Raw genomic sequence first — 18509 nt, 5'->3', positions numbered from 1 at the left:
GGTGTGTGTATTGTATTTAAGCTCACAGCACAAAAACAGGCTTTGCAGGAAAGGTAAAAGCAAAAAAGGAACTTGTTAGACAAAGCAGAAAAATAATAAGTGAGAATAAAAGAAAAACAATATACAGATAGATCTGAAACACATAATATGTGACCTCGGACCACAAAATCAGTCAGAAATTGAGATTTGTACATCATCTGAAAGCTGAATAAATAAGCTTTCTATTGATGTATGGTTTGTTGGAATTGTATTGTAAGGACACCTATTTGAAAATCTGGACTCTGAAGATGCAAAAAATCTAAATATTGAGAAAATCGCCTTTAAAGCTGTTCTAATGAAGTTCTTAGCAATGCATATTACTAATCAAAAAAAGTTTCGATACATTTACGGTAGGAAATTTACAAAATATCTTCATCTTTACCTAATATCCTAATGATTTTTGGCATAAAAGAAAAATCAATAATTTTGACTTGTATTTTACAATGTATTTTTTGGCTATTTCTACAAATATACCCGTGCTACTTGAGGTTTTGTGGTCCAGGATAACATAGTATGTCTTATCTAAGCTGTATAGATCTTTACAAAAAATTAAGTAATCTTTACAAAAAAACAATTAAAAGTGAACAATTAACAATTAAAAAATATATAAAAAATCCATTTATGCTAATTTTTTTTTTTTTGATAAGATAGTTCACATTCAAAACAATTAAAAAACATTCAAAGTAAAATACTAACAATTAAAAAAATAAAAATGTAAAATAATTTTCATCTATACTAAAGAAATTCTTGAAAATATAATTCACATTCATAATAACTAAAAAAATTACAAGTAAAATATTACCGACAAAAATTGTTAAAAAAAAAAAATTCATCTACGCTAAAGAAATTCTTAAAAATATAATTCACATTCATAATTCACTGATAAGGTAAAAAAATATGCAATATATGATGATGAGATGATGATGATGACAATGACGATGATGATGGTTATCATGCTGAAGGCTATTTACGCTCAAAAAATGGAGGTTGAAGGGCTGGGAAGAGACGGGGTGGGCGTTTTGAGATTGTGATTGGCTGCCGTCTCCGAGGCGTCACCCTTGGAGGCGGGATAGGAGGCGCTGTGGTCTCTTCAGGAGGACCTTTAAAGATCTGCGAACATCGAGAGACGGCAATAATTACAAAACAAGTACAAAATCATCAATCTGTATCACTATTGAGGCCACTTAAAAGGTGTCTAAATACTGTCAAAATAAATCAGCATTTTTGTTTTGATTTAAAAAACTTCTAGAGAACAAACAGCAGTTCTCAGGTAAAACCTGTTTTCGCTCTTGTTTTTTGCTTGCGTAATAACAGATACAGATACTGAGATAAACTGTTGGAAAGGAACATGTCTGACCTTGCTGTAGTCCTCAATGAGGATCTCCATGACGATGTTCTGGAACTTAATATCCAGCATGGCCGCTACGGTCTCCTCCTCTGCTCTCATGAGAGTTGGGCCAAATATTACACCCATATTTGACACAATCATCAGATTTTCACTGCTGTGGCTGCAAACACTAAAAAACAACAGAGATAATGTAGTAAGGTTTTGGATAGGAAATAGGGATTGTCCCTGTGATATGTACTGTATAATTTCGGGTTGAACTGATAAATGTAGCTTACAGTGTCTGCTACTTATTATAATGCAGGGCTTATTATAATAAGCCTACTAGCCCAGGGCCAAGGTAGGAGAGTTTTGGGAAGTCTTTCTTTATTGGACAAGTGCGCTGTTGTCGCTGGATTGGACATTCGTTAATCATAAATGTGTTTATGCCTTCTAAACTTTAATTGTTTGGTTTACTGTGATGTATTGAGGATAGCTGTAATGAATTCTGCTGATTTAAACTTTTACCAAGCTGGCTGAAACAGTTTGGAAAGAGTTTATAAATTGTATCAATATATTTTTTGGCACATATAAAATTACTTGCTAAAATATATGATTATAAAAGAAATTAATACTTTTATTCAGCAGGGATGCATTTTGACTTACGTTACGTTACGAGTCTTTCTATTTAACAGAAATATTAAGCAGTATAAATGTTTTCAACATTGCAATACTATTCCACAATATTACTGTTTTCACTGTATACTTGACTAAATAAGTGTAGCCTTAAAATCCTAATTAATAATTCTAATTTTCTATTTAGTATAAATAGAAAACCTATTTATACTATACTATAAAACTCTTTTGTGAAATTTTATTGCAATTTAAAATAACAGTTTTTTTTATGTACTTTAAAATGCAATTTATTCTTGTGAAGCAAAGCTGAATTGTCAGCATCATTACTCCAGTCTTCAGTGTCACATGATCCTTCAGAAATCATATTAATATTCTGACTTATAATCAACGTTAGAAACAGATGTGCTGCTTAATATTTTTGGGGACCTGTGACAATTTTTCAAGATTCTTTGATACATAAAAAGTTAAAAAGACCAGAGTTTATTTTAAATAGAAATCTTGTGTTATAATATACACTACTATTCAAAAGTTGGGGTTCAGTAAATTGTTTCTTTCTTTTTTTTTCCTTTTTTTTAAGAAATGAATACTTTTATTATTATTATTTACATACAATACAATAATGTATTATTTAATACATTATTATTATTAATTTTATTAAGCAAGGATGTGTTAAATGGATAAAAAGTGATAGCAAAGACTTATATTGTTAGAGAAGATATTTATTTTGAATAAACACTGTTCTTTTTAACTTTTTAATTTATTAAAGAATCCTAAAAAGGAGTATCACAGGTTCCAAAAAATATTAAGCAGCACAACAGTTAACACTGATAATAAATCAACATATTAAAATGATTTCTGAAGGATCATGTGACACTGAAGACTGGATTAATGGCTGATGAAAATTAAGTGCAGCCTCACAGAAATAAATTATATTTAAAAGTATATTAAAATAGGAAACCAACATTAGAAACTGCAATAATATTTCACAATATAACTGTTTTTCTGTATTTTTTAATCAAATAAATACTGCCTTGATGAGCATAATGCTTTACTCAGGATATTTTATACACACACACACACACACATTATTAGACATGGAGCTAAAGATCAGTTGATTTATTGTCAAGTTTGTCAGAACAGACACTTTCACACATACAACCTGCCACATTAATCAAAACGGTCTGAATATATAATTATAAAGGTACACCCAAGCAAGCTGGATAGCAGTTAAAAACCACAGTCTGAGAGTGTGTGTGTTTGTCTGTGTGTGCCTTTGAGCATTAGCACGTCCGTGTTAACGCATGCCTGCATGTGTGTATCTGTTACCTGACCAGGTGTTTGATTAGCAGTTCCAGCATCTCTCTGTTCCGCTCTGGGAGTTTGTAAACAAGCGAGTGAACCGCTCCTAACCGATAGTCCAGATTTTCAGACTCTGAGGAAAAAATGTAGAAAAAGTCACAAACACATATTGCTCTAGTAACATAACTGTTGTGCCTCAGTCTGCGTTAAATCGCACTCACAGAAAGTGTGGTTCATGCTACATTTCACTGCCATGACTCTCATTAGACTTCAAAGAATGCAGGCAGAATGAAGCAGACAGTACATGTCAGTGCACTTCTCTGTCTATACTAAGACTAATAGAGCTGTTAAAGCTAATAGAGCCATTTGATTGTGTTAGCAAACTAGCGTTTTTTAGAAGTGTTTGTTTATTTTCTTGCCGCAGACATCTGACGGCAGTTTGCCGAACGTCTTTCAACTTGTCCAAAGATAACCTGTAAAATCCAAAAAGGATCAGTACAGACACATTTATTGTGAAATGTGGGAGAAACACAGCTTTCTATAAAAAACCAGCCCTTGGCGAACCGTAACTAAGCTACTTTATAGAGAGAGTGGAGCAAACGTGTACTTGTGAACTTGTGCAGAGCGTTGAAAGAGTCAGACAAACCCTCTTGACGTCTTTAAATTTATAAAAATTAAATAAAAATAGAAGAAATTCTACAACACGCCAGACTGGGAGGTCACTTGGGCCAAAGTGAGTAAAGTGCATTAAAGCGAGCCGTTAATCCCTCGGCAGGTGTAGCCCTTTCCTCTGCTCCGCTGGGTTTGTTCAGTTGTGTGTAATCTGAGCGCAAGTAGGCAGACAAGCTATAATAATGACAAAGCTGCTTTAATGGCTTCTAATCTTATAATGGGGAGGATTACAATACAGCACTTCCAACACAATTCGTTGAAAACGCTCAAAACTGGATGCACGCTCACTAAAGCAGACAAAACACCTCAAAACGGATGGTTTTGTCTCTAATTTCTGACTGGATGAGTTGCCTTCTGAAGTTTCTTATTATATTACATTGCTGGCAACCCTACACAGCCTACAATAATGCTAAATAAACTACATTACTTATAAGCATATGTGACCCTGGACCACAAAACCAGTCATAAGGGTCAATTTGTTAAAATTGAGATTTATACATAATCTGAAAGCTGAAATATGTTTTCCGTTGATGTCTGGTTTGTTAGAATAGGACAATATTTGGCCGAGATACAACTATTTGAAAATCTTGAAATCTGAGGGTGCAAAAAATCTACATACTGAGAAAATCGCCTTTAAAGTTGTCCAAATGAAATTCTTAGCAATGCATATTACTAATCAAAAATTAAGTTTGGATATATTTACGGTAGGAAATTTACAAAATGTCTTCATGGAACATGATTTTTACTTAATATCCTAATAATTTTTGGCACAAAAGAAAAATCGTATATTGTATTTTTGGCTATTGCTACAAATATACCCATGCTACTTAAGACTCGTTTTGTGGTCCAGGGTCACATATGTTCTGAATATTATTAGAAAGAATATTACCATATTCATATTGCCGACATTTGAAGAAGTCGTTTGAAGGCATGCGTTTTACCAAGATTACGGGGTTTTAGATCTTGTTAACCCATCACCTTTCTAAAATTACTGTAAAATGTCCTTGAGTGGCTTAATGTTTAAAACAAAAGAAAAGACTATGCAAAAGCAGTACAGTACAGGCAGTAGAGGTCAGTTTGGGTGATGACGTGATGCATCAACCGTTACAAAAGATGAATCTATCAACACAAGACCACTGAATGAGGTTATGTTTCTTATAATGATGCTTTTATTAGACGGCCATGTAAATGTCACTCTTAAAAATGCCCTTTACTCGGCCAATTGCATGCTTGGCTACTACAGCGTGAGCACAGGCACTCGACAGGCGCTCGGGGAGTGTGACAAGAGTTTTCTGTAGGACTCTGGCTAAATTTATTCAGCAATTTATTCATTGTAAAACAGAAACAGTAGGGTACTTGGTAATACTGCAATATCTTGCTTCAGTTCATAATTGTATTTAATTGTGCGTGTAATCAAAGCTTATTAACTACAAAGTAATATGGGGAAGTTTACAAAGTTTTCCAGACTGCATATAGAATGACAATGCATACACACAGGGTATAAATATGAATGTGTATGTGCATTATATGTGACCCTGGACCACAAAACCAGTCTTAAGTCGCTGGGGTATATTTGTAGCAATAGCCAAAAATACATTGTATGGGTCAAAATTATTGATTTTCTTTTATGTCAAAAATCATTAGGAAATTAAGTAAAGATCATGTTCCATGTTCCAGATTTTTTTGTAAAATTCCTACTGTAAACCTATCAAAATGTAATTTTTGATTAGTAATATGCATTGCTAAGAACTTAATTTGGACAACTTTAAAGGTGATTTTCTCAGTATTTTGATTTTTTGCACCATTAGATTTCAGATTTTCAAATAGATGTATCACGGCCAAATATTGTCCTATCCTAACAAACCATACATCAATAGAAAGCTTATTTATTGAGCTTTCATATGATGTATATATCTCAGTTTTGTAAAATTTAACCTTATGACTGGTTTTGTGGTCCAGGGTCACATATATGGTTATAATGTTTTTTTTTTTTTTTGAATGCCTTAGGCCACGATCACACCGAACGCGTTTTTGCAGTGAGAGGCGCCTTTTTTGAATGGTTTTCTGTCGGCAGTGAGTGTTCTGCGCGCTGCTTATGCGCCCCGGGCGCCTCGCGTTTTCGCCGCCTGCTGCGCCTCGCGTTTTTGCAGAAGCTCTCTGAGCGCCTGAAGTTGAAAAAAAAAGCAACTCTGAGCGGAAAAACGCCTGACGTCATTCGCGTTTTTAATATGATTGTTTAATTAACAGCAAAAACCAAAGATTTTAGAGCGCTCGCGTTATAATCCTTTGATTTGACTGACAGGACAGCTGTTTTGGTCGTTGCCTAGCAACATAAAAATCCACAGCACACTGCTCTTTTTTAAAAGTCACCAAAAAAAGGCAGCAAACTTCCCTGACTATTACACCGGAATGGAAGTGTAGTTCCTAATCTTATCAGCCTAGAAACTCGCAGCTTTGCATTTCCACCGGTCTTAGTACATGATATAACTACAGAAGAGTCAAGTTTTAAATAGGACAAAAATGGAAAAATGGACAAATATTGAAAAAAAACCTCGTTGGTCATTTTTGAACACGATGCTATTGGTCTAATAGGATTCAATGATTTATGCTAAGCTATGCTAAAAGTGATATCGCCAGAACAGGAGAACAGCTGAATGGATTTCAAAACGGTAAAACCCAACTTATTAACTCAGGGGGAGTTGGAGAATGAGCCTATTTCCAAAAAAAAGTGGAGTGTTCCTTTAAATTTTAAAATACTCGTAATCAGATTTTTTTATGTATTACATGACTACATATTATTTAAACAATAGTAATAATTTATTCATAATTTATTGATTCTTCCTAATTCCTCTTTTTCATCTTTTAAATTTTCCTTTCTAAAATAGCCTACCGCTTATATACATTCAGGAAGTCTTCAAGTTTTGTAGACATTCACACAAAGACCAGTCTTTAGTCAGGTGGACCACACAGCATTTGATCACTGATTTACAAAAAATCATTTCAGATTTCAAAATTGCATTAACTACTAATAAACACATTGATTTTTTTATTTGGATTATCACACTTTAAGTTATAACCATGTATTTTGTATGTCTTTGGAAAGCTTTTTTTTCTTTCAAGAACATTAAAATGCACAAATTAACAAACTTTTTTGTCATCTGATCCTTTTTAGTAAGTTTTTTATTTTGATTGACTTCAAAATGATTTATTTTAAATGAATATTTTTTATGATTTAATTAATTATTAGCTTTTCATTAAACACCAGTTTGGGAAACCTTCACATAAATCAATGTAATAAGCAAGTTAGGTCAAAAGTAATCTAAAAGTAGTCTGATTATATTACTTAAACTGTGTAATGTAAGGGATTACATCACTAACTACAATTTTTGTCATGTAATTTGTAATCAGTAACAGATTACAATTTAATCTACCCAGCTCTGATAGTAAGATACTAAAGACTTGGATTGAACAAAAGTTAACTTATAGATTCTGTCTTAGTTCATTTTATCTCCTATGGCACTGTATATAATTTAGCATTATCAGTAATATTATTAAAATCACTTTATTTTTCATCAGTTTTAAAATGTATTCATTCCTGTGAAGTCGGAGCTGAATTATCAACAGCTATTATTCCAGTTTTCAGTGTGATGTGAAGTTTCAGAAATTATTCTAATGATTTGGTGCTCAAGAAACATTTCTTAAATATTATCAGTGTTGTTGTGCTACTAATATTTTTGCAGAAACCAAGATACAGTTTTTGTTCCAGGATGATCCGAAGAATAGAAATTTCAAAAGAACAGCAATTATTTAAACAGAAATGTGTGAACTATTATAAATATCTTTACTGTCAGTTTTGTTAAAATAAAATTATTAATTAATTAATTAATTTACACACACACACACACACACACACACACATATACATATGTATATATATATATCCAACTCCAAACTATTTACTGGTAGTGTATCCTTTTATCAATGTGATTCAAATGTATTAAACGCACAATCTTGTTTTTTAGAGGGTTAACAAAGCAAAATTAAAGTTACCAATTGTGGTACACATACATATATGACCCTGGACCACAAAACCAGTCATATGGGTCAATTCTCATCTAAATAAGCTTTTTATTGATGTATAATTTGTTAGGATAGGACAATATTTGGCCGAGATACAACTATTTGAAAATCTAGAATCTAAGGGAGCAAAAAATTAATTTAAAATACTGAGAAAAAACACCTTTAAAGTTGTCCAAATCAAAAAATGTGGTAGAAAATGTACAAAATATCTTCATGAAACATAATCTTTACTTAATATCCTAATGATTGTTGGCATAAAAGAAAAATCGATAATTTTAGCCCATACAATGTATTTTTGCTACAAATATACTCACGCTACTTAAGACTGGTTTAGTGGTCCAGGGTCACATATGGTTGAGAGTCACATACGGTTGAGAGGTGAGATATCACACTATATGTACAGTACCAAAAGAGCACTTGTGGACTTGTGTTTTTCCCCTATTTTAGAGCTACGCTCGAGTTGAACTGGACTGACCCACATAACAGATGGAAAACACATATACAGTATACACATAAAAGTGTGTGTCCGTTTGTGTGTAAGGATAGACCACGTGGGTTTGTGTGACTGGCTGTACGTGTCTGTTGTCATACTTGCTGCTAAGATCAGTTCTCCATGCAAACTGTAGGTCATCAGCGGTTCACTCAGACTCCTGAAAAAACGAATGAAAATTTACAGTACACACTTAAAATAAAAAGTTATTTCTGAACATAAAATCATGTGTGCTTAACTCACCGAAGATAGAATTTCAAAGCACTAGTGATGGTCTTAATGTCCATGTCACCGGTATTGAAATCTACATCAGCTGGACACTTTGGGTCTACAAAGAGGGGAGGACAGATGAAGACAGAGAGAGAGAAAGAGAGAAAGAGAGATAAATGGCCTTCCTCAGACGCTTGTTACTGTTGTTGAGTGTGTGTCAGGGATTTTGCAACAGCTCAAGGACGCTCTCATGGACGTATATCTATGCTTTGGTTTTCTCAGTGTTAAAAAAAAAACAAAAAACTTACAAACCTCCCTGCAGATATTAAACACACCACAATAAGCTGACCTCAAGATTGAGTCATTAAATTTATCATGCACGTAAAACATGAGAAGCCTCTTAACATAAAACATGTTTGTATATTGAGTTGTAAATGTTTGTGTATAAATCTGGTTTACTAGTTTTAGTGAGTGCATGGGTGCATAAGTGCACGTGTGTGTGTGAGAGCATGTTCGTCTTCCTCCTGCACACACACACACACACACACACACACACACACACACACACACAGAAAGAGCAGATGTTCTCCTGGCCATTTCCTCACCAAAGAAGGTATTCAGAAGTTTCTGTACTTGAATGTTGCTGCCCACAGTCCTGTAGACTCCTTCCTGAGTCAGCCCTACCAGAAAGAAAGAGAAGAAGAGAGAAACCAAAAAAAGGAGGAAAGAGAAACAGAAAACATGATTTATAGACTGAGAAAATTGGAGAACCTGGCATGAAGGAGAAAGAAAGGGGGGAGTGTCCCGCAGTGGAAAAGTACAGCTCTACCGAAAAACGAGCAGTGAAACTGGCCCGCTTTCGGTTCACGCTTAGCCGTCATTAGCCGTGCAATAACCCCGAACGACAGCTTGCCAGAGTTTACTGATTGTTAACATGCACCATGTTGTGCCTGACGACACGGCTGGACTTAAACGGCTGGGAAATCTGAGTAACGACATGCTCGGAGACTGGCAAACACGTACATCAGCACTTCAAACGGAGCCGTTGGTGCTCGGTGCTCCCGCAGTCAACGCTACAGTGTAATCATGCTTATTAATGGCCATGAACTACCCCTTCATGATTTTACTGTCGTACTATAATAGCCTCTAGCATGGAAACGCTACAGTCAGGTTTCAAATGACTTGCCATGTTGGAGAAAAAGTGAGAGAGAGCGTATAAATGTCTGCTATCAATTTATATCTGCACGCATGTTTTTTTACTTTAAACTTGTATGATTAATCATTGATAAATATATCTATGTTTCAATGTGTGTTTCTGGTTCTTTGGCTACATCAGTTTTGCAGCCTAAACATATTCTAGAATAGAATGTTTTCTATTTACAGTTGGCTCAAATCGCTGGACACGCAGATGGGAACACAAATAGTGTGCTGCCGCCCTCTGCTGGCTGCATTTAAGACGAATCCAATAAATAACAGCGGAATTGTGTTGTCTTTCCAGCTGTCATTAATTAAAACATATGGTGGCCCTGAAGTGCAAAAACATCAGAATTAGTCAGTCATTTGAGAATAGGTGACAAACTTGTTGGTCTAAAGGGTAATGGCACCTTTTGTTTCCACAAAGTTGATGCATTTCCGGACGAACTTGAAGCCGAGGTCATTGAGCTCCACTGAGGAAAAAAAAAATGAATATTACATATAATAAACACAGTTCATCATCTCTGTATGCATTTCTCAATAGGTTACTGCACACTATTTATGGTGTAATTACACATGGTATTGCACAGGCTTGCAAGTATCAGAATCTAGTAAGCAGCATTTTCTCCATCTATTTTTAGAGGTTCTTGTATTCTGCAACTTTTCTCTTTATAGCTAACAGACATTACTAATGAAGTCCTAGGATATCACACCTGCACAACCATTTGAAAGTTTGGTGTCAGCAAGATTTTTCTAGTTTTTTGATTAAAATCTTGAGCTAACCATGTCTGCATTTTTTTATCATAAATACAGTACATACAGTTGTACTCATTTAGTTTACACACCCCTTGCAGAATATGCCAAATGTTAATAATTTTAACAATCATGAAAATTGCATGTTATTTCTTACTTAGCACTGTCCTGAATAAGCTACTGTGTGTTGTTTTCTAGATGACCAATGACTGTTTTTATGTTTTGTGATAATTGTTCATGAGTCCTTTGTTTGTCCTGAGCAGTTCAGCTGCCTGCTGTTCTTCAGAAAAATCCTCCAGCTCCTGCACATTCATTGTTTTTTCAGCAGCATCTGTATATTTGAACCCTTTCCAAAAGTGTATGTATGATTTTGAGATGTATCTTTTCACACTGAGGACAAATGAGGGACTCATACATAACTATTACAAAAGATGCTCAAGAAAGCAACACAATGCATTAAGAGCCGGGGGCTTCTTTTTGAATTGGATGATCAGGGTAAATAGTGCTTATATTGTCTTCTGGGAGACATGTACATTTTTATGTAGCTTCTGAAGTGCAATACTAAATGGAAAAGAAAATCTGTGAACAAAATAAGAAAAAAATCTTAATGCATGGCTCTTAATGCATTGTGTTGCTTTCTTAAACATCAGTAAATGTTTTCACATTTTGTAATAGTTATGTATGAGTTCCTCAATTGTTCTCAATGTGAAAAGATGCATCTCAAAATCATTAATCACTTTTGGAAAGTGTTTAAATTTGCAGAAGATCCTGGAAAAAACAAATAATGTGCAGGAGCTGGAGGATTCTTCTGAAGAACAGCAGGCAGATGAATAGCTCAGGACAAATAAGGGACTCATGAACAACTATCACAAAAGATTAAAACAGTTGTGGGTCATCCAGGAAACGACACACAGTATTAAAATTCAAGAGTATGTAAACTTTTAAACGGGGCCATTTATATAAATTCAGAAAATTCAAAAGAACAGCATTTATGTGAATAGAAATATTTTGTGACAATATAAATGCCTTTTTCTTGTCACTTTTGATCAATTTAATGCATCCTTGCTGAATAAATATTCATTTCTTTGACTCAAACTTTTAAAACCCCAATGTATCTACAGTATGTGACATTCCTAGGGACTGTAAAAGGTGAAACAAAATTGCCGGAGGAGCAGTCCACCCGTTTTAGAAATGCTAAAATCAGGAATGCTATTTTTCTTTGAAACATTTAGCACATTTGGCTTTGCTGACATGTGCAAGGTGGATTTTTTAAGATTGTGTAAGTAAACAACTGGAGCAGTCAAACTGATTTTTACAGTTAAGCAGGAAATAAATATCAGTGGATTTTCTGATACAAGTAAGCATCTGAAGTGAAGTTATACTTACTCTCTGCCTGCTTTTGAATCGGAGAATGATAAATCTGGAATAGAAACCACAAAGGATGAGAAATCTGATCGTACACAAAGACAGAAGTGAGGGCTCTTAATGGAGTGAGAAGTGATGATGTTAAACCCACTGGTTCTTTGCCATCCATGGCCTCCATCCACTGCTTCCTGTTGACCTCAGAAATAGCCTGCGCCAGGACAGGGCTGCACCTATGGAAACAAAACACAAAGAAATGGTCTCTGGTATCAAACAAATGCCTACATATCAGACAGCAGCGTCACAGTTCAACTAGAAAATGTGTTTTTATGGAAAAATTCTTATAAGCGCCTTGACAAAAATATGAACTTTCCAGTTTCCTCAGCCTCCTTTAGTCCTACTAAAACTTTCAATAGGTGCACTTTGCAGAGTGAACAAACATATTTGAGAATGAGGGAATGAAACAGACGGCAGCCTCACCTTTCATTTGTCTCAATGTCAAAGCAGAAGCGTTTATCGGTGGTGTCTGTTTTACGGCGTACACAGGACTTCAGTGTGAGCTGAGCTGTGGTCTAAGAGAAACAAAGAGACAAATGTAAGAGAAAAAGAGCTGACACTTCACAAAGTAACGACTATCTGTAATAATTCAGCACCTGTTTGGTTCCTGTCTTTTGTTCTATTGGTACCATAATGAATAACTTGCTGTCCTTGAAGTATTTACAGTAATACTTCACCCAGGTTACACCAAGAGCCCCTAGAGACAGAAACAAAGACAGAAAGATTAATAGCATACGTATCATTTTAATTATAGATAGAGTATCAACCGGTCAATATTGCACAAAATAAATCCTGAGAGGGTGACTGACCCGATGTGAAATTGAGGGGTTTTGTATGACCCTTTTTCTGGGGTTTATTTTGCTGCAAAGACTGGCTAACTGTAAATTATCCCATTCATTAAAGTTACTTGCCAAATAAATGGTGATAAAATATTGATTTGAGTTTATTTTATTATGAGAGAAGACGAATATCGCAGAGTTCTACCACAAAGACATGAATCTAGCACAGCTACCAGAAATCCAGTGCCAACAACAATCAATTACACAGTTTAGTGTCACTACAAGAGTTAATATACAAAAACTTTTACTGCAGACTGCCGTGCTTGACCATTCAGAAAGCGGTGTTATTAAGTCTTTTATTAACCATCACAACTCATATTAAGATTTGTGCTGTGTGTGGACACTGACCTTTACAGACAATTACTAGCTGCTCTTTCTTTCACAAAGAAATATTTCATAGTGGTTGGATTTTTAAAGGAATATTCAGTTATTTTAACTGAAGGTCAGTGGACTTCATCTGTGTCAGGCTGTTAATTACAACAGACAATCAGTTCCATATTTTATAAAAATGGATGAGTTTATAATTGAAACTAAGTATAGTCCTCATATGCGTGTTAGCATGTGACTGTTGTGATCGAATCACCTATCAAACCTGTTTGTGTAAGTTACATAGAATTTACCTAATTTTATCTTTACGGCTGCTATTCACGAAAGGATACCAAGAAGGAACATGGAAAGGATGTGATGTGACTACATGCTCAAAATAGTATCTAAAAAAAGTAGTTCTGCCTTCTGCCTTTCTAGTTCTACATTGCATTTTTTACTGACGAATTCATGTATATATATGAGCTTCATACTTCAGAAAGTGTGTTTTTTGTTTTCTGCACATTTATGCACACTGAGAGATGAGTTGTGATTATTGTCTGTGGTGAGAAGCAATAGGCTACAGATGCAGCACTGCATAACCAAAAAGCACTCACATTTCTCCTGCACATAAAGGTATCCCTCCATAGTTGCCTGCTGGCTGTGTCTAATACAGATCTGTGCAGACCCCTTCATCCTCTTCATAAGCTCTTCCATCTCCTCTCTGGTGCTCTCAAAGTTGTTACGGGTCTACAAAAACAACACCAGTGGCACCCAATCAAACAAAGAAACTAAAAACATGCATACAATTACATTTTTACATAAAATCAGTAGCAGTTACAACAGATATGCTGATATCTGCACTTTTTATACAATTTTAACGACTTTGCCCAGTTAATTAAGGCTTTTTATCTTTACTCTACGAATACCTTGGATTAGATATGCTAATATATTTTGCTCCAAAATATGAATTGTGACCCTGGACCACAAAACCAGTCATAAGTAGCATTGGTATATTTGTAGCAATATCCAAAAACACATTGTATGGGTCAAAATTAATAATTTTTCTTTTACGCCAAAAATCATTAGGATATAAAGTAAAGATCATGTTCCATGAAGATATTTTGTACATTTCCTACCATTAATATATCAAAACTTAATTTTTGATTAGTAATAGGCATTATTAAGAACTTTATTTGGACAACTTTAAAGGTGATTTTCTCAATATTTAGATTTTTTTGCACCCTCAGATTATAGATTTTTAAATAGTTGTCCCATTTTAACAAACCATACATCTCAATTAAAAAAAAAAAAACCCTTATGACGGGTTTTTGTGGTCCAGGGTCACAATTATAAAAGTTTGGGGTAAATATTGTTTTTAAAGAAATGCATACTTCATTTAGCAAGGATGCATTAAATGAATTAAAAGTTACAGCAAAGACATTTATAATAACATTTCTATTTGAAATAAATGCTGTTTAAACTCTCTATTCACCCCCCCCCCCCCCTCAGCACAACCAATTTCAACATTTGAAAAAAAGAAAAGATGTTTTTTGAGCAGCAAATCAGCAATTGATTTGCTGAAGGTTCATGTGACAATGAAGACTAAAGTAACGGCTGTTGAATATTTATCTTTGCCTTCACAGGAATAAATTTAATTAAATATATTAAAGTAGGAAACAGTAATTTTATATTATAATAATACATCACAATATTACTGTTTATACTGTATTTTTGATTAAATAAATGCAGCCTTGGCTAAGCAAAGGAGAAAAAATGACTACTTTAAAATACTTTAATAGTACTGTATATAAATTAAGTATAAAATGATTTAACTAACTTAAACGTAAAATATTTAAATATAATAATTTCACAAATCTGCTTTTATTAATCCACAACCCATATTAATAATTAGTGGTGGAATACTGTTCATTTTCTTTATCAGTTATGAAACTGCATGTTCAGAACATCACACTGAATCCGATAATCTGTAATAAATTTACTGAAAGACACTTTGGATAAAAGCATCTACTAAACCACCACTCAGAAATAATTAAACACACAGAGTGAAGGATAAACCCACACAGCAGCATGCTGAATGACTCATATTCTGCTGATCTGATCATGTGACTATATGGATGCAAAGTTAGACTCATTATTGATCGGTGAAGCTCTCACATTCTGTAGGCTGAGCTGAAGTTCCTGTTTGTATGGGAGGAAGTCCTGTGTCATCTCCACAGTGAGATTATTCAGTGTTAGGATGCTCTGTAGAAATGCTAAAACCTGTCAATCACACACAAAGACACAGCATGACATGATTTAGTTAATTCATTGTTTATATCAGCACGAATACAATCAGTGTACAGGGATTAAAGCAAAAAAAATCTTTTGACTGAAAATTTTTCCTTGGCCAAACACAATTCCACAGACACGCATGTCACACACCTAGTTTAAGAGCAGTTTTTTAAAAAGTGCATATCAAAAAAGTGCAAAAAAGTGGCTTTTAGATGCATTTTCGGACAATTAAAGAGGCTCCGAGGTGGCATGAGTGCAAATATATTAATAAATTCATGTTGAGATTTGTTTTAAATATAAAATTTTGAATTTAGAAATATTCAATTATATAAATAACTAAAATTATTAGGTGGCATGATTGCAAATAAATTAATACATTTATTTTGAGATTAATGCTTTAAATATTACATTTTGAATACAGAAATATTAAATGATATAAATACCTGAAATAAAACTAAATCTGCCAGCAGGTAAACAAAACAGCTTTGAGTTTCTGGAAAGTGTTTAAATTATTTAAACTTGCTACGGTGTTCATCACAGCGCAAAATACATAAATATTTAGACTAAATAGGCTTTTTCTTTTTCAAATTTTTTACATCTGAATTACAACATGCCATAGATATTGTTTAAAAGTGTTTCGATTTATTGTTGTTTGGTCAAACCTTACATTAGGGCTTCATTAGTTAATTCATTAGTTACCATAAACTGCCATTGAAACATTCTTCAAAACATTAATCTTAGGTAATCCAATATTTAATAACAAATTCTTAAATTCAGAAGTTGTAACTGTGTTATTTAATGAACTAACGTGAACTAAGAGTTGTATTTTTAACAGAGAATAAATAATAATTAATAACTTATAATTATGATAATTAAAAACTTATGTAGCAAATGTAGCTATTGCTCATTGTGAATATTAATGCATTTTCTAAGGTTAACTATAAGATCTTTCTGTAAAGTGATAGCTATTGGTCTTTATAATTCTTTTGCACTTTAATCTGTGTAAATATTTTAATAGGGCTGCAACTAACGATTATTTTAATAATCGATTAATCTGTCGATTATTTTTTCGATTAATCGATGAATCGGATAAATTAAAAAAAAACAAGGGATTTACAACCCTTTATTCAAAAACAGAACTAAAATCTTTAGAAAGTGCACAAACATGTTGCTCCTTGAACTGTTATAATAATAATAATAAAATAAAAATGGACTAACACAAAAAACATACACATGTATGCTTTACATCTGCCAAATATATAGACTAAATAAACTAAAATTACTATCCGTCAAGACAGCGGATTGCTGTGGTGTACATGCTGCATTTCCCATCAAGAAGCCTCTCAAATTAAATTCCTCAGTGCGCATTAAAAAAGTCATGTGACTTTGCACGCTGGAACGGGATAACTTGACTAACTTTCTGCTACATTCATTCTGCCATGGCGGTGTTTAGTGTCCTGCCATCAGCAGCGACCAGCTGGAAGAGTTCCGCATTCAAATGCACGCAAAACTGGCCTCAAAGCCCCAGCAAAAGTAATTACCATGAATGTGTCAAGGCAAAAATTAAGAAAATATTCGAATTACTTATTAATAAACTAGTATTTTCTGATTCAGTGTTGCAAAGATGAAATTGACGATTCTGCCATCTGCTCATTAATGCCTAATGCATCTTTATGGATAGCTAATGAAAGAGTTTTGTTTTCGATTTTAATTATTTCGTTTTATAGTAAAATAATAATTTAAAGCTTTCTATAGATATTGTGTTTGTGAGGCAATTACCTGGGTTTCGGTTAACTATTGTGAAGCGCTCCTGTTTAAACCAAAGATATCAAGCGTATTCTGTTTGTTTTCTTTAAGAGCACATTTTGTTGATACTGTTAGTACACACAAACTAAGGTAGACCCTTTACAGTTCCGGCCCGGGTGGTAAATTACTCTTACCTTTATGAGCAAAAAAGAAATTCCACATTGCATTGGCGTCTCCATGTCCTGCAAAGCGCGCTTCTGTCCGCACAAACTTTGGAATTATCTTGATTGAATGATTAAACTAATATTGTGATATGTTTTAAGTTTTTTATATCAATGGATTTTAATTTAAATCGCGATGAATTAAGCAGGCTTTTGATCTGTCTGCCGCTGTTTGCTAGGTATAACTTTAAAAAACAAAAACTTGAATTTAACAAACAAAAAGTGTTCCAAATATATCTCTAAATTAACTTTATAAACTAAAGGAACGAAAATAAATGTAATCACTTTGCTATTAAAAACAGCAGCTGTGTAATGAGGAAGAGAAAGAGAAAAAAAGACAGTCGGACTGGAAATTCAGTCGGCCAAAAATTGATGAGCTGTCGGACATCTTTACAAGGAATGTTTGTTTAATAGCCTATTTAATACTCTTAGGCTACTTTCTTAATTAAATATATTATTTCTTTGATTTATTTTAGCGTTTTTAGGCTGCTTGTTCGCTGACTGAAGTGTAGGCTATATATAAAAAAACAACGTGCCACCGTCACAGCCCTATTCAAAACTGAGACGATTTCACCTCAGCAGAGCTCCTCTTTCTCCTTACGGTTGTGGTATGTTTTCGACACATTATACAGACAGACAGTGTTACAAAAACTATAGAAGTAGTTTTCTCCATCTCCACTATCCAACGACCCGTACAGCAGCTGTTTTGCGATCGAGCATTGGCTGCTGTGAAAGTACGGGGCAGCATATATATATATAATGTAGAAACGGTGCTTTATGCTCAAATGTTCCAGTTTTGCGCATAAGTTAAATTCGCATTTTTGGATGGAAACACAGCTTATGAGGTGCCGAACTCTGCTGGCATCAGTGCGGGAGAGAGACCGAATGTGTCCACTCCGCTCTGCGCTCAATTTTTTTTTTATATATATAATAACAACCAAATGTCTCTGCGTCGCGCGACACAACGAATCGATTATGAAATTCGTTGC

At 34.1% G+C, this 18509-nt stretch overlaps 1 protein-coding gene across 1 annotated transcript in view; it reads right to left on the bottom strand.

Moving 5' to 3' along the window:
• ophn1 (oligophrenin 1) overlaps positions 1 to 18509 on the bottom strand; it is a 52978-nt gene that overhangs the window by 22304 nt on the left and 12165 nt on the right. The window contains exons 7-19 of the mRNA XM_073839667.1: positions 15437 to 15541; positions 13876 to 14008; positions 12713 to 12813; positions 12540 to 12631; positions 12214 to 12292; positions 12084 to 12117; positions 10355 to 10417; positions 9356 to 9430; positions 8784 to 8868; positions 8642 to 8700; positions 3326 to 3431; positions 1397 to 1556; positions 1011 to 1149 (exon numbers count right to left, since the gene is read on the bottom strand). Of these exons, the coding sequence (XP_073695768.1) occupies positions 1011 to 1149; positions 1397 to 1556; positions 3326 to 3431; positions 8642 to 8700; positions 8784 to 8868; positions 9356 to 9430; positions 10355 to 10417; positions 12084 to 12117; positions 12214 to 12292; positions 12540 to 12631; positions 12713 to 12813; positions 13876 to 14008; positions 15437 to 15541 (1231 nt within the window). The remainder of the gene's footprint in view (positions 1 to 1010; positions 1150 to 1396; positions 1557 to 3325; positions 3432 to 8641; positions 8701 to 8783; positions 8869 to 9355; positions 9431 to 10354; positions 10418 to 12083; positions 12118 to 12213; positions 12293 to 12539; positions 12632 to 12712; positions 12814 to 13875; positions 14009 to 15436; positions 15542 to 18509) is intronic.

Source organism: Garra rufa, chromosome 5 (genome assembly GCF_049309525.1).
Source record: "Garra rufa chromosome 5, GarRuf1.0, whole genome shotgun sequence".
In the NCBI taxonomy this organism is placed as follows: Eukaryota; Metazoa; Chordata; class Actinopteri; order Cypriniformes; family Cyprinidae; genus Garra; species Garra rufa.
Note: the sequence above shows the minus strand (reverse complement) of the source record. Positions and strands in the feature narration are given on the sequence as shown.